A 22,909-nucleotide genomic window follows, 5' to 3' on the forward strand; every position below is an offset into this window, starting at 1 on the left:
AACAACCCAAATGTTCATCAAAAAATGAATGGAAGGACAAAATGTGGTATATCCATATAATGGAACATAATATTATTCAGTCATAAAAAGGAGTGAAGTACTGATACATGATACAACATGGACAAACCTTGAAAATATTATGCAAAGTGAAAGAAGTTAGTCATAAAGACCACATATGGATTTTATTTATATGAAATATTCAGAACAGGGAAATCCACTGACACAGAAAACATATTTCTGTTTTCCAGGGGACAGGGGGGGAGGGGCAGGAAAAGAAATAGGGAGTGGCTACAAAAAACTATGGGGTTTCCTTTTGGGGTTATGACAGTGTTATAAAATTAATAGTGGTGCAGAAACCCTGGATACTGTGTCAAACATTAGGGTCACCCAAATCAATAGGCCAATCCCTTGATCTTGAGGTATGCTCTTGTGAAACTTACATATGTAGCAGAAAAGTTTAGCCTATCTATAGATATGCCTAAGAATCAGGTCCAGAGAACCTCTTTTGTTGCTCAGATGTGGCCTCTCTCTCTCTCCCTAAGCCCAACTCTGCAAGTTAAACCATTGCCCTCCTCACTACGTGGCGTGAAAAAGTCTCCCTTACAGCATGGGAGATGACTCCCGGTGATAAGCCTGGCCAGGTATCGTGGGATCAACAATACCATCCTGACCAAAAGGGAGAAAGAAGTGAAAAAAAAAAGTATCAGTAGCTGAGAGAGTTCGAATAGAGTCGAGAGGCTTCTCTGGAGGTCACTCTTATGCAAGCTTCAGTTAGACATTGCTACTTATCATAACTTGCCAAACCCCAACCAAAACCGTTTCTGCCAATCCATGCACTAGGGTAACTTTCCAGAAACCTACAACCTACAGATGGGTCCCTGAAATGCAGAGGGGCCAGCCTTTCTAGAACATCAACTAGTTCCATCCCCTTATCCCATATTATCGACAGTCCTTTCCAACATAAAAAAGTTGGAATGGGTATAGCCCAAATACCCTTAAAGAGTAGGAGAAAGAACAAAGGTGATGAGTTATACAGAGAAGGTCAGGTTTTACAATAGTATGAATGCTGAATCATACTGATATTTTAGTCTCCAGTACCCTAGAGCAACTAGAAGTAAAAATCTAAAATTGTGGAATTGTAACCCATACTAAAAACTCTGAAATCTGTTCTACAACTAATTGTTGCGGATATACTTTGAAATTTATTCCTTTTTCGTATGTTATTTCTCACAAAAAAAGGGAAAGAGGATGTGGTAGTTAGGTTCAGGTGTCAACTTGGCTAGGTGAAGGTGCCTAGTTATATGACTGTGGACAGGAGCCAATGGAATGTGAACCTCATCTGTGGCTGATTACATCTGCAGTCAGCTAGGAGGCACGCCTGCTGCAATGAATGATGTTTGATTTAATAGGCTGGTGCTTAAATGAGAGTGCTCAACATAGCACAGCCAAAGCAGCTCTGCCCACCTCATCTCAGCACTCACAGCTCAGCCCAGGCCTTTAGAGATGCAGAAAGGAATCACCCAAGGGAAAGTTACTCGAACCCAGAGGCCTGGAGAGAAGACCAGCAGAGATCGCCCTCTGCTTTCCTGTGTAAGAGAGAACCTCAGTTCAAAGTCAGCTGCCTTTCCTCTGAAGAACTATACACTTTTAACTAAATAAATCCCCTTTTATTAAAAGCCAATCCATCTCTGGTGTGCTGCATTCTGGCAGCTAACAAACTAGAACAGAGGATTATAACAGAGAAGATAGAATTTAACAAATAAGTATGACTGCTGAATCATTATATTGATACTTCTTTTGGTCTGCAGTCTCTTGGAGCAGCTAAAAGAAAAAAATGAAAAATCGTGGAACTATAACCCATACCAAACTACAAAATCTGTTCTATAACTACTTGTTAAAATGTACTTGGAAATTTATTGCTTTTTTGTATATATGTTATATTTTACAATTAAAAAAACATTAAAAAATTCATAGTGGTGATGGTTGTAAAACTCTGATATACAAAAATACACTCAATTGTGCTATTTAAAAGTTTGAATCCTATGGTACTTTATATCTCAATTTAAAAAGGTGAGAATTTTATAATTTCTACCATTTGTCATCAATATTGAAACTGAGAATGACTAATGTATTTCTAGATCTTCAACCACGGTCACTGATCTACAATTATAATCTGGGCATGTGTTTAATGTAATTGTTGATGCTTCTTTGCTTTATGATGAAATGTCACCATTTGATAGTCTTCTTTCTAACCAGAATAACAAAGTTTGATGACAATGCCTAGAAAATAGTTATATAACTTTTCAACTATTATTTAAAGAAAAATTTCATTGAGGTATTCTTCAGTTTAATTCAAGGATAGGTTCAATTCTAGTTCAAAACAATGAGTTACATTGGTAAATTTCATTGCATATACATTATTTATTCCATTTCAAAGATAAGACCTGTCAGGAAATATGAAGGCATTTGCCCAGTTTTGAAGTCAGTTTAATATAAATGTCTAAATTTGAAACTACAGTTAAAATTCTATTATTTCTATCATTTTTGTTTTTAAAATAACATTTGCCTCCCTATATTATATACATAAATATATACTTGTTACAAAAAACTTCGAATACACAGGAAAGCACAATGGAAACAATAATCACCTTTATCCTATGACCCAAAGATAACTACTGTTAAAGTTTTGGTTCATGTCCTACCAGGAATTTTATTCATTCATATACATGAGATACATATATATATATATATATACACACACACACACATACATATACATATATACATATACATATATACATATACTATGCACAGATTTTTAGCTTATTTTTTCAATTTAACAATACATTGCAGACACTTCTCCTTGGCATTAAGTATCTTTTACTACCACAGTTTTTATGGCTTCATAGTATTTCATCGTATGGATTTGCCACGATTTGTTTATTAATTCTAGATTTTTAGTATTGTAAATAATGATGCAAACATTGCTATGGATCTTTACATAGATCTCTATCTCCATAAGATTTACATCCAAAAAGTGGAACTGTGGTGCTTATGACTCATTTTTCCATGATAAAAAAACAAAAATATTAGCAAAATAGAAATAAATGAGCATTAGGAGAATCAAAGAAAAAAGTGATAATTACCTGATAAGGTAGCATCAAATCCCATATCTTCTATTGTTTCTCTCAAAGTTTCTGGAGAGGTTAGTAGAGGATCATACTCAACAATTCCATTGCTATTTGCAAGGGAGACTCGTATAGATTTTACACCTGACTTTTTTGATATGACACCCTCAATAGATTGCACACAAGAATTACAAGTCATTCCATCAATGTTTATCACGGTTTCTTGAGTCAGAGGCTGGCTAAATATGTTCAAAGGAATCTTTTGAAGAGATGAGCTGGAGGGACAATTTGGGGTACCCTCTCCATCATTTATAATATTAACTCTATATTGCCCTGGTGATATGGCTTCTATAGCCTTTCTCAGAGTTCCTGGAGTGACTGCATTTGCATTGTACTTTATAATGGCAGACCTATTCTCTAAAGAAACTACTATGCTGCTTATATATTGGAGTGTAGATAAAGCACTTTCAATATTTGACACACATGATTTACAATGCATGCCATCTATGATGAAAGTGGTTGTTGAATCATTGGTATATAATGGACTCATTTGCTGTGAGCCTTCTGAGGATATGACTGTGGTGTTCTTTAGACGTTCTACATCAATAGCTCCCAATTTGAGGTACTTCGGCTGTTTTTTGATGAATGCTGGAAAGCCTACAGCTTCAATCTGTTTTTTTATTTCCTCTACTGTGATAAGATGAGGTTGATAAACAATAGTAGCTTCTTGGTTGTCCAGGGAGACTAGTTAATAAAAAGAAAAATAATTTAGTTCAGTTATTCCTGGGACACTTGAGAAAACATTCTATATGCCAAGTCAGTGCCACCCACACATTTGTTACTCTCCCACTATATTTTATCATTCTTTGTTAAAATAATTTTGTTCTTTTCAGAAAACATTACTGACAGACTGGAGAAAAGTAAATGATATGACCACTTGGTTTCCAAGTTTATGCATGCCTGAGTAGAAATATATTAGAGTTAAAGAGGACTTAAGCATGTTGTGTTAAGACCCCTGGACGCCACAAATCTCTACCTGTGCTAGTTTGAAACTGTTTATACCCAAGAAAAGCCATGTTTTCTTTCTTTTTTTCTTTTTTGCTTTCTCCTATGGATATTTATTGTATTATTTATTATATCTTTATTTGACATTCTTCTTAGATCTCTCCTTCTGGAACACTTGTGTTGTACTTGGGTTCTTTTTTTTTATTAATTAAAAAAATTAACTAACACAACATTTAGAAATCATTCCATTCTACATATGCAATCAGTAATTCTTAATATCATCACATAGATGTATGATCATCATTTCTTAGTACATTTGCATCAATTTAGAAAAACAAATAGCAAGACAACAGAAAAAGAAATAAAATGATGATATAGAGAAAAAAATAAAAATCAAAAATACAAAAAATATATATAAAAACAAACAAAAAAAAACTATAGCTCAGATGCAGGTTCATTCAGTGTTTTAACATAAATACATTACAATTAGGTGGTATTGTGCTGTCCATTTTTGAGTTTTTGTATCTAGTCCTGTTGCACAGTCTGTATCCTTTCAGCTCCAATTACCCATTATCTTAACCTGTTTCTAACTCCTGATGGTCTCTGTTACCAATGACATATTCCAAGTTTATTCTCTAAAGTCAGTTCACATCAGTGGGACCATACAGTATTTGTCCTTTAGTTTTTGGCTAGTCTCACTCAGCATAATGTTCTCTAGGTCCATCCATGTTATTACATGCTTCATAAGTTTATTCTGTCTTAAAGCTGCATAATATTCCATCGTATGTATATACCACAGTTTGTTTAGCCACTCATCTGTTGATGGAGATTTTGGCTGTTTCCATCTCTTTGCAATTGTAAATAATGCTGCTATAAACATTGGTGTGTGCAAATGTCTGTTTGTGTCTTTGCCCTTAAGTCCTTTGAGTAGATACCTAGCAATGGTATTGCTGGGTCGTATGGCAATTCTATATTCAGTTTTTTGAGGAACCGCCAAACTGCCTTCCACAGTGGTTGCACCATTTGACATTCCCACCAACAGTGGATAAGTGTGCCTCTTTCTCCACATCCTCTCCAGCACTTGTCATTTTCTGTTTTGTTGATAATGGCCATTCTGGTGGGTGTGAGATGATATCTCATTGTGGTTTTGATTTGTATTTCTCTAATGGCCAGGGACATTGAGCATCTCTTCGTGTGCCTTTTGGCCATTTGTATTTCCTCTTCTGAGAAGTGTCTGTTCAAGTCTTTTTCCCATTTTGTAATTGGATTGGCTGTCTTTTTGTTGTTGAGTTGAACAATCTCTTTATAAATTCTGGATACTAGATCTTTATCTGATATGTCATTTCCAAATATTGTCTCCCATTGTGTAGGCTGTCTTTCTACTTTCTTGATGAAGTTCTTTGATGCACAAAAGTGTTTAATTTTGAGGAGCTCCCATTTATTTATTTCTTTCTTCAGTGCTCTTGCTTTAGGTTTAAGGTCCATAAAACTGCCTCCAATTGTAAGATTCATAAGATATCTCCCTACATTTTCCTCTAACTGTTTTATGGTCTTAGACCTAATGTTTAGATCTTTGATCCATTTTGAGTTAACTTTTGTATAGGGTATGAGATACGGGTCCTCTTTTATTCTTTTGCATATGGATATCCAGTTCTCTAGGCACCATTTATTGAAGAGACTGTTCTGTCCCAGGTGAATTGGCTTGACTACCTTATCAAAGATCAAATGTCCATAAATGAGAGGGTCTATATCTGAGCACTCTATTCGATTCCATACGTTGATATATCTATCTTTATGCCAATACCATGCTGTTTTAACCACTGTGGCTTCATAATATGCCTTAAAGTCAGGCAGCTTGAGACCTCCAGCTTCGTTTTTTTTCCTCAAGATACTGTTAGCAATTCGGGGCACCCTGCCTTTCCAGATAAATTTGCTTATTGGTTTTTCTATTTCTGAAAAATAAGTTTTTGGGATTTTGATTGGTATTGCGTTGAATTTGTAAATCAATTTGGGTAGGATTGACATCTTAACTGTATTTAGTCTTCCAATCCATGAACACGGTATGCCCTTCCATCTATTTAGGTCTTCTGTGATTTCTTTTAACAGTTTCTTGTAGTTTTCTTTGTATAGGTCTTTTGTCTCTTTAGTTAAATTTATTCCTAAGTACTTTATTCTTTTAGTTGCAATTGTAAATAGAATATGCATCTTGATTTCCCCCTCAGCTTATTCATTGCTAGTGTATAGAAACGCTACAGATTTTTGAATGTTGATCTTGTAACCTGCTACTTTGCTGTACACATTTATTAGCTCTAGTAGTTTTGTTGTGGATTTTTCAGGGTTTTCGACGTATAGTATCATATCATCTGCAAACAGTGATAGTTTTACTTCTTCCTTTCCAATTTTGATGCCTTGTATTTCTTTTTCTTGTCTAATTGCTCTGACTAGAACCTCCAACACGATGTGGAATAATAGTGGTGATAATGGACATCCTTGTCTTGTTCCTGATCTTAGGGGAAAAGTTTTCAATTTTTCCCCATTGAGGATGATATTAGCTGTGGGTTTTTCATATATTCCCTCTATCATTTTAAGGAAGTTCCCTTGTATTCCTATCCTTTGAAGTGTTTTCAACAGGAAAGGATGTTGAATCTTGTCAAATGCCTTCTCTGCATCAACTGAGATGATCATGCGATTTTTCTGCTTTGATTTGTTGATATGGTGTATTACATTAATTGATTTTCTTATGTTGAACCATCCTTGCATACCTGGGATGAATCCTACTTGGTCATGATGTATAATTCTTTTAATGTGTTGCTGGATTCGATTTGCTAGAATTTTGTTGAGGATTTTTGCATCTATATTCATTAGAGAGATTGGTCTGTAGTTTTCTTTTTTTGTAATATCTTTGCCTGGTTTTGGTATGAGGGTGATGTTGGCTTCATAGAATGAATTAGGTAGCTTTCCTTCCACTTTGATTTTTTTGAAGAGTTTGAGCAGGGTTGGTACTAATTCTTTCTGGAACGTTTGGTAGAATTCACATGTGAAGCCGTCTGGCCCTGGACTTTCCTTTTTGGGAAGCTTTTGAATGACTGATTCAATTTCTTTCCTTGTGATTGATTTGTTGCGGTCATCTATTTCTTCTTGAGTCAAAGTTGGTTGTTCATGCCTTTATAGGAAGTTGTCCATTTCATCTACATTGTTGTATTTATTAGCATAAAGTTGTTCATAGTATCCTGTTATTACCTCCTTTATTTCTGTGAGGTCAGTGGTTATGTCTCCTCTTCCATTTCTGATCTTATTTATTTGCGTCCTCTCTCTTCTTCTTTTTGTCAATCTTGCTAAGGGCCCATCAATCTTGTTGATTTTCTCATAGAACCAACTTCTGGTTTTACTGATTTTCTCTATTGTTTTCATGTTCTCAATTTCATTTATTTCTGCTCTAATCTTTGTTATTTCTTTCCTTTTGCTTGCTTTGGGGTCAGTTTGCTGATCTTCCTCCAGTTCTTCCAAATGGATAGTTAATTCCTGCATTTTTGCCTTTTCTTCTTTTCTGATATAGGCATTTAGGTCAATAAATTTCCCTCTTAGCACTGCCTTTGCTGCGTCCCATAAGTTTTGATATGTTGTGTTTTCATTTTCATTCGCCTCGAGGTATTTGCTAGTTTCTCTAGCAATTTCTTCTTTGACCCAGTCATTGTTTAGGAGTGTGTTGTTGAGCCTCCACGTATTTGTGAATTTTCCGGCACCCCGCCTATTATTGATTTCCAACTTCATTCCTTTATGATCCGAGAAAGTGTTGTGTATGATTTCAATCTTTTTAAATTCGTTGAGACTTGCTTTGTGACCCAGCATATTGTCTATCTTTGAGAATGATCCATGAGCACTTGAGAAAAAGCTGTATCCTGCTGTTGTGGGGTGTAATGTCCTATAAATGTGTGTTAAGTCTAGCTCATTTATTGTAATATTCAAGTTCTCTGTTTCTTTATTGATCCTCTGTCTAGATGTTCTGTCCATTGATGAGAGTGGCGAATTGAAGTCTCCAACTATTATGATAGATGTGTCTATTTCCCTTCTCAGTGATTGCAGTGTATTCCTCGTGTATTTTGGGGCATTTTGATTCGGTGCATAAATATTTATGATTGTTATGTCTTCTTGTTTAATTGTTCCTTTTATTAGTAGATAGTATCCTTCTTTGTCTCTTTTAACTGTTTTACACTGAAGTTTAATTTGTTGGATATTAGTATAGCTACTCCTGCTCTTTTCTGGTTGTTATTTGCATGAAATATCTTTTCCCAACCTTTCACTTTCAACCTATGTTTATCTTTGGGTCTAAGATGTGTTTCCTGTAGACAACATATAGAAGGATCCTGTTTTTTAATCCATTCTGCCAGTCTATGTCTTTTGATTGGGGAATTCAGTCCATTAACATTTAGTGTTATTACTGTTTGGGTAATACTTTCCTCTACCACTTTGCCTTTTGTATTATATATATCATATCTGATTTTCCTTCTTTCTACACTCTTCTCCATACCTCTCTCTTCTGTCTTTTCGTATCTGACTCTAGTGCTCCCTTTAGTATTTCTTGCAGAGCTGGTCTCTTGGTCACAAATTTTCTCAGTGACTTTTTGTCTGAAAATGTTTTAATTTCTCCCTCATTTTTGAAGGACAATTTTGCTGGATATAGAATTCTTGGTTGGCAGTTTTTCTCTTTCAGTAATTTAAATATATCATCCCACTGTCTTCTAGCTTCCATGGTTTCTGCTGAGAAATCTACACATAGTCTTATTGGGTTTCCCTTGTATGTGATGGATTGTTTTTCTCTTGCTGCTTTCCAGATCCTCTCTTTCTCTTTGACCTCTGACATTCTAACTAGTAAGTGTCTTGGAGAACGCCTATTTGAGTCTATTCTCTTTGGGGTGTGCTGCACTTCTTGGATCTGTAATTTTAGGTCTTTCATAAGAGTTGGGAAATTTTCAGTGATAATTTCTTCCATTAGTTTTTCTCCTCCTTTTCCCTTCTCTTCTCCTTCTGGGACACCCACAACATGTATATTTGTGTGCTTCATATTATCATTCAATTCCCTGAGCCCCTGCTCAAAATTTTCCATTCTTTTCCGTATAGTTTCTATTTCTTTTTGGATTTCAGATGTTCCATCCTCCAGTTCACTAATTCTATCCTCTGTCTCTTTAAATCTACCATTGTAGGTTTCCATTGTTTTTTTCCTCTCTTCTACTGTGTTTTTCCCATAAGTTCTGTGATTTGTTTTTTCAGACTTTCCATTTCTTCTTTTTGTTCATCCCTTGCCTTCTTCATATCCTCCCTCAATTTACTGATTTGGTTTTTGAAGAGGTTTTCCATTTCTGTTCATATATTCAGAATTAGATGTCTCAGCTCCTGTATCTCATTTGAGCTATTGGTTTGTTCCTTTGACTGGGCCATATCTTCAATTTTCCTGGTGTGATTTGTTATTTTTTGCTGGCATCTGGGCATTTAATCAGATTTCCCTGAGTGTGGGACCCAGCAGGTTGAAAGACTTTCCTGTGAAGTCTCTGGGCTCTGTTTTTCTTATCCCGCCCAGTATGTGGTGCTTGTCTGTCTGCGGGTCCCACCAGCAAAAGATGTTGTGGCTCCTTTAACTTTGGAAGACTCTCACTGCTGGGTGTGTGGTGGAGACAGAGGAAAGGTTGTAGGTTGGTTTTAATGGCTTCAAATTGTGAAGTCCTGGGATCTGAATTCCTTGAGAGAGGGATTCCACCCGAGTTGCGTTTCACCCCTCCTGCGTGGAAGGTTCAGGTGGTAGAGAGCCCTAGAAGCAGTCTGTTTCTTCGTTTGGGGCAGTTGTAACCTATGTAATCCCAGCGCTGAGCCCAGATGCAACGAAGCCTCCATAGAAACAGCCGCAGAAGGTTCTGTTCCACCCCCTTTCCTCTTTTTCAGTTAGCCCAATCGGCAACTTCCACCTTGATCAGTTTCGCCTGAGCTGAGGGCCTATTTTTAGTAGTCAGAAGTTGTTCCTTAATGCCACTATTGGTGTTAGGTTGGGCTCAGTCTCTACTACTGTTGGAGACTCTTTCCTTTCCCTCCGGGAAGTCGTCTGTGGGGGAGGGTCGTCAGCCGCCGCGGCTTGGGGAACCGCTGTTCCGATGCTCCCAGCCGGGGGGAGGGTCGCCGGCCGCCGCAGCTTGGGGAACCACTGTTCCAATGCTCCCAGCCAGCCCGGGAAGCCGCGTGTGTGGAGGGGGCTGCGGTCGCCGGCCACCGCAGCTTGGGGGACCGCTGTTCCGAGGCTACCAGCCGGCCCGGGAAGCCGCGCATGGGGGTGGGTCGCCGGCCGCCGCAGCTTGGGGAACCGCTGTTCCAATGCTCCCAGCCGGCCCTGGAAGCCGCATGTGTGGAGGGGGCTGCAGTCGCTGGCCTCCGCGGCTTGGGGGACCGCTGTTCTGAGGCTACCAGCCGGTCTGGGAAGCCGCGCATGGGGGAGGGTCGCCGTGGCTTGAGGAACCGCTGTTCCGATGCTCCCAGCCGGCCCGGGAAGCCGCGTGTGTGGAGGGGGCTGCGGTTGCCGGCCTCCGCGGCTTGGGGAACCGCTGTTCCAAGGCTACCAGCCAGCCCGGGAAGCCGCGTGTGGGAGGGCCGCCGCGGCTTGGGGGACCGTCGATCCAAGGTTCCCAGCTGGCCCGGGAAGCCGCGTGTGTGGAAGGGGCTCTGGTTGCCGCGGCTTGGGGAACCCGATCCAAAGCTCCCAGCTGACCCGGGAAGGAGGGAGGGAGGGGCTCTGGCCGCCAGCCGCCTTGGCCCGGGGAAGCGCGCGCCTCTCGGGGACCTCACCGCAGCGGAGTCTTTTAGCCGGTCCAGCCGTTCCGGAATGAGGTACGCTGTGTGTCTGGTTTCTGTCGTGGCTCCGGGAGCAGTTCTGTACTGTTTCTAGTTCTTTAGTAGTTGTTCTGGAGAAGGAACTAAGACCCGCGCGCCTTACTAAGCCGCCATCTTCTCCGGAAGTCCAACCATGTTTTCTTAATCCTAATTAATCTTGTGGGGGTAAACCTACTGTCTGGATGGGACCTTTTCATTAGATAAATTCCATGGAGATGTGGCCCCGCCATTCAAGGTGGGTCATGCTTAGTTTATCGGCATCCTTTAAAGGGCCATCAGAGACAGAGAGCAGACACAGATGTTTGGAGATGCAGACATAAATAGCCCCGGTGCTCAGCAAGGACTTACAGAAATTGCCAGAACCTGGAGATAGCCAAGGGAAGCCAAGAGATAAAATCCAAAGTTTTCCCTAGAGAAGCTAAGTGAGGGCCCACAGACACTTGGAGAGAAAGCCACTGGAATCAGAACCTGAAAGCAATGAACTGGGAGCAAGGACCTCAGATATCAGCCACTGCCTTCCCAGCTCAAAGAAGTATCTGGCTGCCAGCTGCCTCTCCTCCAAGAAGGTGTCCTCTTCTTGGTGCTTTAATCTGGACTTTTCATTGCTTTAGAATTGTAACTTGTAGCTTAATAGGCCCCTTTATAAAAGCCAATCCATTTCTGGTATATTACATTTCAGCAGGCTTAGCAAACCAAAACACCACCCTAGCTAAATTTCTGATAAATTTCAGTTCATGACTCATGTAAACTTATTATAATCATTAAATAAACTGACATTAATACTGGGAATATGGTGTACCTCAAACCTTAAGGAAGTGGTAAGCATGCTATTCCCACAGATTCAAAACACATGCTTTAGAACAAAACGAAAAATTAAAAGGCTAAAACAAAAAAGTAAATCTGATAAATAACACCAGATGTATTACCTTTAATTCGCTGAACACCTTGCAATTTCCCAATTTTTCCTTCAATGGTGCTAGTGCATGAATGGCAGGTCATCCCTTCCACCTTCATCTTTAGCATAACTTCACCTGCTTGAGCCATACTGTAATCTCTGCAAGTTACTGATTTTTTTTCCAGTGTTCCAATATCTAAGCTGAGACCCGGAACCAGCTCTATTATCTGATTGGCATTCACTAGAGAAGGGATCACTGTTGCCACTGCAGTTCTTTGCTGAGGAGAAAGTTTAACGTCTATTACACCCTTGGTCTTAAGCAATGTGCTTTGGATATGGTCCCATGGTAGAGCCAACGAAGCAATAACAGTCAGAAAGACAGTATCAGTTAAAACAGGGAGAGGGTTAGAATTGTGGAGAGCAGCCTTAAAGCCCATATCATCAATAGCTTCCTGTAGAGTCTTTGGAGTCTGTAGTTCAGGGTCATATATAATAGTTGCATTTTTTTCTTCCAGTGAAACCTTTGGAAAGAAATTTCAAAAGTCAACTTAGTTAAATTATATGACACAGGATTTAAAAATACGAATCATCACAACGCATTCAAGAAGAATTAAACAAATTTAACCTAAAGGAGTTTCCCTATTAGTTTTCACCTTTATTGTTCTCTTTGGAAAGAAATGTAAGATGTCTTGTTTACTTGTGAGAATGGTAAAGCTATATATATCATTGTATGTGATTCTGCTACTCATCAGGTATTTGAAATATATGCAAAGGCAAACACACCCCAGAATTTCACAGCAAAGTATAAACTACTCTTTCCTACTATCTCATACCACAAATTACTGCAACAGTTCATACCCTAACGATTCAAAAAAATTATAGAAGAAACAGGATCAGCTACAGAAAATTAAAGGTGATATGAGGTTCAGTCTTAAAAACTGTTCCATTAAGATAATGTTGACAAGAGAAAGTATAAACTGTCAATTTATGAGTGAAGGTAGTTTTCACAGGATTTTGTAGCATATATTCCTATATCCCTCTAAGTTACTATAGTCTAGTATTCATTTTTTCAAAATAATATATCTGTTGTTTTACATGGCTAGACTATAAAAATAATTATTGTATTCTTAAAACTCAACTTCTAAATATAATTTAATTACCACCAAGACTATATCTCTTTGGCTTACATCTTATAAAGATTTATGATTTAGTAACACAAAAAATATCCTGGGTTGGGAGTTAGAAGATTTAAGTTCCAGTGTCAATTCTCCATGTATTAGCCAACCACATTCATTAGTTCTACTATCTGAAAAATAGAACATATGCCTTATTATCTGCCAGGGTTCCTATAAGGATATGAGTAAACAGTTAGGAAACTTCTTTGTAGCAGCAATGAGTCATATAAATGTAAACAGTGAACTAATATTTATTGAGTACTTATCATGTGTGCCAAGAATTGAGATTCTCAGCATACAAAGCTGAACATGAAATAGTCAGAGGGAGCAACGTTAAGATAAAGAATGCAGAAAAGGGACACATTCATCGCTGGGAATATGGGTCAGAAAAATATTCTTAGAGGATATAATAACAGTGTTGTTAAGGACAAATAGGAATCAGCAAAGATAATGTGAGGCAGGGAATTCTAGAAAAATGAAAGTAAAAAATTAGAGAAAGATGAGAGGCAAGAGAATTAGGCAACTTTTTTATCATGAAGCCTTGTATGACAACTATGGTTTGTATCTTATCCTACAGGCAGTGGGAAACCATAAAGTTAAGCAGGGGAACTCTGACATGCAGAGTTCTTTGTGTATAACTTGGTTGTTCCCTGGAACTTCAGGTATCTGTGTGACACCTGAGAATCAGAGCTAGAATTCTACAGCTCTGAAAGTTACCATTACCACATTCAGCAACTATTTATAAAGCTGAAAAAGAGATCAGATTTCAATTAGAAATATGAATGAAGCTCATCTGATTAGGCTAAGGTAAATCAGACTAAATGGTAAAGGACGATATTGACTGTGTTTTAAAACTTCACTTTCTGTGTAAGACCCAAGGAAGAGATGTTTATTTGGTGTAAAATTTATATTTTCTGTAGCACACTATCTAATTTAACCTGTATGGTCAGTTTATTAGAACACCATAATTACATGGAACCTTGAATAGGGAATGAGATCTTGTTGATTTGAGCAGGTTAGTATGATGCCCTGATACATCTCAGACTAATCTGAACAGAAAATAAAAAAGTATTAGCAATATCCCCTAGAGGGACTGAGGGAAAATGTGGAAATATTAAACTTCTCAACCTGGGGAATTTTTGATACTTTTGCAAGCATTGGGTACTACAAAGTCCTTGATATTGGGGCCTACCCCTATGAAATTTATTCCTGCAAAGGAAAAGATAAGCCTTCTTATGCCTGAGAGTCACCCTCAGAGAACCTCTTTTGTTGCTCAGATGTGTCCTCTCTCTCTAAGCCAAGCCCGCAGGGGAACTCACCTACATTGGACAAGACTTCCAGGGGTGTAAATCTCCCTGGAAACATGGGATATGACTACTGAGGATGATCCTGCCCTGGTATATAGCTTTTACGGAGTTACTGTGTGATTGTGAAAACCTGGTGACTGATATTCCCTTTATCCAGTATATGGAAAGATGAGTAAGAAAATAAAGAAAAAAATTAATTAATTAAAGGTGGGGATAAGGAGTATGGGAGGTTTTGGGTGTTCATTTTTATTTTCATTTTTGTGGGGTTTTTTCTGGAGTGATGAAAATGTTCAAAAATGTATTGTGGTGATGAATGTACAACTATGTGATGATGCTGTGTAAACTTTGGATAATTATATGGTATGTGAATATATCTCCATAAAATTGCATTTAAAAAATAAAACATTATATCAACAAATAAAAGCAGAAAAACCACATGATCATCTCGATTGATGCAGAAAAGGTATTGGACAAAATTCAACATGCTTTCGTGTTGAAAACACTTCAAAGGATACGATAGAAGGGAACTTCCTCAACATAATAAAGGGAATATATGAAAAGCCCACAGTTAACATCATTCTCAGTGGGGAAAAACGAAAACTTCCCCCCTAAGATCAAGAACAAGACAAGGATGTCCACTATCACCACTGTTATTCAACATTGTGTTGGAAGTTCCAGCCAGAGCAATTAGACAAGAAAAATAAATACAAGGCATCAAAATTGGAAAGGAATAAGTAAAACTCTCACTGTTCGCAGATGATATACTATATGTTGAAAATCCCAAAAATTCCACAGCAAAACTACTAGCACTAATAAATGAGTACAGAAAAGTGGCAGCTTACAAGATCAACACTCAAAAATCTGCATGTTTCCATTCACTAGTAATGAACAATCTGAGGGGGAATCAAGAAACGAATTCCATTTATAATTGCAACCAAAAGAATAAAATATTTAGGAATAAATTTAACTAAAGAGACAAAGGACCTATACAAAGAAAATTACAAGAAACTGTTAAAAGAAATCACAGAAGACCTAAGTAGATGGAATGGCATACCATGTTCATGGATTGGAAGGCTATAGTTAAGATGTCAATTCTACCTAAATTGATTTACAGATTCAATGCAATACCAATTAAAATCCCAAAAACTTACTTTTCAGAAATAGAAAAACTAATAAGCAAATTTATCTGGAAGGGCAGGGTGCCCCAAATAGCTAAAAGTATCCTGAGAAAGAAAAATGAAGTCAGAGGTCTCATGCTACCTGACTTTAAGGTGTATTATGAATGTATAGTGATCAAAACAGCATGGTACTGGCATAAAGATAGATATACTGACCAATGGAATTGAATAGAGTATTCAGATATAGAACCTCTCATCTATGAACAATTTATCTTTAATAAGGCATTCAAGCCAATTCACCTGGGACAGAAGAGTCTCTTCAATAAATGGTGCCTAGAGAACTGGATACCCACATGCAAAAGAATGAAAGAGGATCCATATCTCACACCCTACACAAAAAGTAACTCAAAATGGATCAAAGACCTAAACATTAGATCTAAGATCATAAAACTTTAAGGAGAAAATGTAGGGAAATATTTTATAAATCTTATACTAGGAGGCAGTTTCCTAGTCTTACATGCAAAGAACAAGCATTGAAGAAAGAAATAAATAAATGTGAACTTCTCAAAATTAAACACTTTTGTGCATCAGAGAACTTTCTCAAGAAAGTAAAAAGACAGCCTACACAATGGGAGACAATATTTGGAAACGATATATCAGGTAAAGATCTACAATCCAGAATATATAAGGAGATTGTTCAACTTAACAACAAAGAAATAAAACAGAAAGAGAGGGGCAGAAACAGGAGGAAATTAAGGTCAGAGTTGAAGGAAATGAGAGATGATGAATTAAGGTTTGGACTTGCTGATTTTGAGATGTCAGTAGGACATTAATGTTCAGAAGGCAATTGAAAATATGGGTTGATGATGATTACTGATTCCCAGTGAAAAGTATTGTTCTATAAAATACAAACAACACAAAAAGATAATTAAAAGTAATTCTCAGTAGGAAATCTCAGTTTAAATTGTGTGCAATAGTTATGTAATTAAATTTTCCACTCATTTTAATGAACTACATATTTTTGCTTCTTCCTTTACTAGGTAATCAAATAATATACTTGGTGAAAACTTGAAGTAGGCTTACAGCCTGGAAAGTTTCTAAACCTCTAATCATTCAATTTTGTTAGCTTGTTCTTAGTTATGGAAGAGAACACCACCACAAATGATCCAAAACAGAAGGGGAGAAATAATTTATATTCAGGTTTAGAATACACTGTATCATATTTTCCATGAATAGGATGCAGAACAGCTAAAACACATATAGCTCAGAGTTGATTGATACATATATTTTTGAAAGAGATGCAACACAAATATAGCCACCATAAAACGAAGGCGTTTGGGATGCATATCTGTGTTTTGTTGTGGTTTTTTTTTTTGGGGGGGGGGCGGGGAGTGGCACGGTCGGGGAATCGAACTTGGGTCTCCTGCATAAAAGGCGAGCATTCTACCATTGAACTACGAGTGCACACTGTACCTGTGTTTTGCTTTGCTTTGTTTTTTACATGGGCAGGCACTGGGAAGCTGTATCTGTGTTTTTTTTAAAGAAATTATCTTTTATACTTTAATGTCACTTTCCTCAGATTAACAGGGTTTTTAAATTTAAAAATATTTTACATAATTCAAACATTCAAACTAAAAGGGAAAATGGAGAACAGAGAACAGATCAGTGGTTTCCAGGAGGTAGGGGTGGGGGAGGAGTAACAAAGGGGAAGGAAGAGGGAGTTCTGGGGTGATGGGATTATTCTGTATCTTGATTGTGGTTGTGGTGGTGAAGCAAACTTATTCATGAGTTAAAATGTATAGAACTACAACAAAAAGCAAACTGTATACCAAAAAATAATTTTTTTCTGTATGATAGTTTTGTAAAAGTACACACACAAAAAAGATGAAAATTTCATTTCCTCAGTTGCTGTAACCACATTTTGAGTGTTCAATAGTCAAGGAGGCTAGTGGCTGCAAAACTGGATAGGGAAGATATAGAATATTTCCATAATCATGGAACATTCTATTAGACAGTGCTGCTCTAAGTATTACTATACTGATAAAGCACTAAGCTAAAAAAGTAGGAGGAATGCTTTATCCTGTAGGTTTAACTACATTGTCTATAAGACCTGGTTTTCTGCAATTTTTTTCTGAAAAATGTCAATTTGCCAAGGTATCTAGTGAAAAATGGTCTGATTTTAAAAGCAAAAATACACTTTGTCCTGGATAGTTTACTATATTGTCTAATGCCTTAGCCTATCTTTTATTCATAAAAGTTACAAGTAAATAAGGAAACTATGAAATACTATATAAAAAAGAAGTCATACTATCCTATGCTGTTTTCTTGCTGCAGGCAGGAAAACACTTCCTTATCAGTAACTTCTATTTGTGTGTTTTAAAGCTGGGCAACCACATTTAGTATACACAAAAGTGTTCCCCTTTGGAGTAATAACACTCAATTTTCCCTATGAATATTAGATATCAAAGAGATTTTTCTATCTTAACATCTGAAAGTAAAAAAAATGAACAGTAGTATTCTTTTTTTAAAGAGGAAGTTCACATAGTGATTATCACAGTACAGATCCAGGTGCCAAATTCTTGGGAAGTAAGTTAAAATGGTACTTACCTATTCAATAAATATTTACCGAGTGCCTAATAAATACATGCCTGTGGTAGCTGCTATGGATACAATGGTGAAGAAAACCAGAGGCACAAACCCTTTACAGCCAGAAATTGCTGGTAGCAGTCTGATTCTGTGTTTGTATTGCTTTCCTTTCACACATTCCCTCTCTCCCAAAACTGCTTCTCCCTTTCCCCACATTTCTCCAAAGTTTCAACAGTTTGTCCTTTTTGCAGAATCTTACATTAGGAACCAATAATTTTCCATTATTTCAATAGTTCCTCTGAAAATAAACATAACCACCCACAAATTGTGAACAGGGGCAACAGAAAGGACTCAAGGTAGAGAACTGAAGACAGTAGCGGTAAAGAAGAAAGAAAAATAAACCAAACTTACTGTGACCTCAATAGCATTAATAGTGGTATACAGATACCAACTAACTGTCTACAGGGATTTTCTTTTCAATTGTTCTTTTTACTGAGATATAATCATCTAAAGTATACAGTCATTGGTTCACAGTATCACCATAAAGCTGTGCATTTGTCATTACAATTGATTTTTTTTTACATTTTCATTATTACAAAAATAAAAATAAGAATAAAAATAAAAGTAAAAAGGAATACCTAAAACATCCCATATTCTCATTCCCCCTATTTGTTATGTATTGTCTCTTTTATTCTTACTCATATGTCCATAAACTGGACAAAGGGAGTCTCAGTCACAAGGTTTTCACACTCATATGTTCACACCTTAAAAACTCTATAGTTATTCAATCATCTTCAAGAATCAAGGTTACTGGATTACAGTTCAACAATTTCAGGTATTTCACTTTAGCTACTAAAATGCACCAAAAACTGAAAAGGGATATCTATATACTGCATAAGCATAAACTCCAGAAATAGCTCTTGATCCTATTTGAAATCTCACAGCCACTGAAACTGTTTCATTTCTCTTTCCCCTTTTGGACAAAAAGGCTTTCTCAATCTCACAATGCCAAGGTCAGGCTCATTCCCAGGTATCATGTCCCACACTGCCAGGGAGATTTACACCCCTAGGAGTCATGCCCCACATAGGGGGGAAGGTAGTGAGTCCACCTATAGACTTGACTTTGAGAAAGAGGCCAAAACTGAGCAACAAAAGAGGTTCTCTGGGGAGGACTCTTGCATATAATCATAAGCAGGCATAGTTTTTCCTTTGCAGGAAGAAGTTTCATAAGGGTAAGCCCAAAGACTGAGGGCCTCTCCCATCAAATTGGCAATCCCCAATGTTTACAAGAATATCAGATCTTCCTAAAGTTTGGGAGTTTAATATTTCCACCTTTTCCCTCAGTCCCTCAAGGGGACTTTGCAATTACCTTTTGGGGGGAGGGTGGGGGGCATGGTCCAGGAATCGAACCCAGGTCTCCCACATGAAAGGTGACCATTCTACCACTGAACCACCCATGCACCTCTGCAATTACTTTTAATCTTCTGCCCAGATTACTCTGGGATGAATTGGGGTATCACACCAACCTATACAAACAAACAAGATCTCACTCCCTATTCATGGCTCCATAAAAAGACTAGGACTCAAATACAGGTCTATGTAATTACAAAGTAATGCTCTCTCTATCTATAGATGATTAGGCTAGATGAGCTTCTGTTTCTTGAAAAACTAAAATTCTGTGCCTGAGCCTTGAGCAGAGTGGGGCTTAAAAATGAAAACACCTGAATAGCATGAAACATTTCTATTGGTTGAACCAAATTTCAGTTCTATTGTTTTGTTTTCCTCCTATATTTCATATCTCCCATGCTAGTTTAAATTAAGAATGATTTAGAAAACATATTTGGTTTTTTCTTTTTGGCAGAACTGAAAAATTCTCCTCTGTTAAACAAAACCTAACCTAGAGGTCCAGACAAAGCTGAACTGAATGTCAAAGAACAAATACATAACAAATTCATCCAGCAAGAAAAACCTAGGTAAAAGAAGTGAAAGCAACCTCCACAATAAACTAGTTAAGGTAATTAAAGTTCTAGATGGCAGCAAAAAAACAACAAAATCACACCAGGAAAACTGAAGATATGGCCCAGTCAAAGGAACAAACCAACAATTGAAATGAGATACAGGAGCTGAACCAATTAATTCAGAATATACAAACAGACATGGAAAACTTCATCGAAAACCAAATCAATGAATTGAGGGAGGATATATAAAGAAGGCAAGGAATGAACAAAAAGAAGAATTGGAAAGTCTAAAAAAACAAATCACAGAACTTATGGGAATTAAAGGCACAGTGGAAGAGATGGAAAAACAATGGAAACCTACAATGGTAGATTTCGAGAGGTAGAAGATAAGATTAGTGAACTGGAGGACGGAACAACTGAAATCCGACAAGAAACAGAAACTATAGGGAAAAAATGGAAAAATATGAGCAGGGACTCAGGGAATTGAATGACAATATAAAGCACATGAATATACGTCTTGTAGGTGTCCCAGAAGGAGAAGAGAAGGGAAAAGGAGGAGAAAAACTAATGGAGGAAGTTATCACTGAAAATTTCCCAACTCTTACAAAGGACTTAAAATTACAGATCCAAGAAGTGCAGCATACCCCAAAGAGAATAGATCGAAATAGACGTACTCCAAGACAGTTACCAATCAGAATGTCAGAGGTCAAAGAGAAAGAGAGAATCTTGAAAGCAGCAAGAGAAAAGCAATCCATCACATACAAGGGAAGCCCAATAAGACTATGCATAGATTTCTCAGCAGAAACCATGGGGGGGGGGGAGAAAAGAGTGGGATGATATATTTAAATTACTAAAATAGAAAAACTGCCAACCAAGAATTTTATACCCAGCAAAATTGTCCTTCAAAAATGAGGGGGAAATTAAAACATTTTCAGACAAAAAAATCACTGAGAGAATTTGTGACCAAGAGACCAGTTCTGCAAGAAATACTAAAGGGAGCACCAGAGACAGATATGAAAAGACAGAAGAGAGAGGTGTGGAGAAGAGTGTACAAAGGAAGACTATGAGTAAAGGTAAAAAGAAGGAAAATTAGATATGACATATAAAATCCAAAAAGCAAAATGGTAGAAGAAAGTACTACCCGTACAGTAATAACACTAAATGTTAATGGATTAAACTCCCCAATCAAAAGACATAGACTGGCAGAATGGATTAAAAAACACGACCCATCTATATGCTGTCAACAGGAAACACATTTTAAACCCAAAGATAAACATAAGTTTAAAGTGAAAGGTTGGGAAAAGATATTTCATGCAAATAACAATCAGAGAAGAGCAGGAATAGCTAAACTAATACCCAACAAATTAGACTTCAAATGTAAAACAGTTAAAAGAGACAAAGAAGGATACTATGTACTAATAAAAGGAACAATTCAACATGAAGACATAACAATCATAAAAAAATGGAAGGACATTCCACGCTCATGGATTGGAAGACTAAATAATTAAATGCAATCCTAATCAAAATTCCAAAAGTCTTGTCTGCAGAAATGGAAAAGCCAGTCATCAAATATATAGAGAAGAGTAATAGGCCCTGCATAAACCAAAAACATCTTTAAAAAGAACAAAGTTGGAGGATGTACAATACCCAATTTTAAAATGTACTGCAAAGCTGCACTTGTCCTAACAGCATGGCACTGGCACAAGAACAGACTTATAAGTGAAGGGAATCAAGCTGAAAATTCAAAAATAGATCCACCCACCTATGTTCAATTGATTTTTGACAAGCTTGCCAAGTCCACTCAATTGAGAAAGAATAGTTTCTTCAACAAATGATTGGAAAACTGGATATCCATATGCAAAAGAAGGAAGGTGAACCCCCATTCCACACTATACACGAAAAGTTAACTCAGAATGAATCAAAGACCTAAATATAAGAACCAGAACTATAAAATCACCAGAAGAAAATGTCAGGAAGAGTCATCAGGACCTAGGGTGGGCAACGGTGGCTCAGTGGCAGAATTCTCACCTGCCATGCCAGAGACTTTTAACTCAACAAGAAAAAGACAAACAACCCAATTTAAAAATGGGTAAAGGAGTTGAATAGACATTTCTCCGATGATGATATACAAATTGCCAAAAAGCACATGAAAATATGTTCAAAACTCATGAGTCATTAGACAAATTCAAATACAAACCACGATGAGATAGCATTTCAAACTTACTACAACAGAAAATAACTAATGTTGGAGAGAACATGGAAAAATAGGAGCCCTGATAACATTGTTCTTGGGAATGTAAAAGGATGAGGCTACTGCGGAAAATAGTTTTGTGATTTCTCAGAAATTTAAGTATAAAATTACCATAGAACCCGGTAATGCCATTTCTAGGTATAGATCCCAAAGAATTGAAAGCAGGGACTCAAAAAGTTAATTGTACATCAATGTTCATAGCAGCATTATTTACAATGCGCAAAGGTACAAGCAATCTAAGTGTCAATCAACAGATGAATGGATAAACTAAATGTGGTATACACATACAATGGAATATTCTTTGGTAATAAAAAGAAATGAAGTTCTGCAGCAGGCTACATGAATGAACCCTGAAGACAGAATGTTGAGTAAAATAAGCCAGACACAAAAGGACAAATATTATAGCATTTCACTTATATGAAATAAGCAGAATATGCAAATTCATAAGTCAGAAACTAGAACACAAATTAATAATGGCTGGGTAGGGATAAGAAATGGTGAGTTAATTCTTTTTTCTGTTTGCTTGTTTTTTAGAATGGGCAGGCACCAGGAATCAAACCAGGGTCTCTGGCATGGTAGGCGAGAACTCTGCCTGCTGAGCTACGATGGCCCGCCC

The 22,909-nt window shown here is 37.3% G+C and overlaps 1 protein-coding gene across 4 annotated transcripts in view; it reads right to left on the reverse strand.

Moving 5' to 3' along the window:
- Positions 1-22,909, reverse strand: part of ATP7A (ATPase copper transporting alpha) — a 320,386-nt gene that overhangs the window by 128,991 nt on the left and 168,486 nt on the right. For 3 of the 4 annotated variants that reach the window (XM_077144962.1, XM_077144963.1, XM_077144961.1), the window contains 2 exons: positions 11,930-12,419; positions 3,147-3,872 (listed from right to left, as the gene is read on the reverse strand). In XM_077144962.1, coding sequence (XP_077001077.1) covers positions 3,147-3,872; positions 11,930-12,419 — 1,216 coding nt within the window. The remainder of the gene's footprint in view (positions 1-3,146; positions 3,873-11,929; positions 12,420-22,909) is intronic. The other variant, XM_077144964.1, reaches the window with a different exon arrangement.

Source organism: Tamandua tetradactyla, chromosome X, assembly GCF_023851605.1.
Source record: "Tamandua tetradactyla isolate mTamTet1 chromosome X, mTamTet1.pri, whole genome shotgun sequence".
In the NCBI taxonomy this organism is placed as follows: Eukaryota; Metazoa; Chordata; class Mammalia; order Pilosa; family Myrmecophagidae; genus Tamandua; species Tamandua tetradactyla.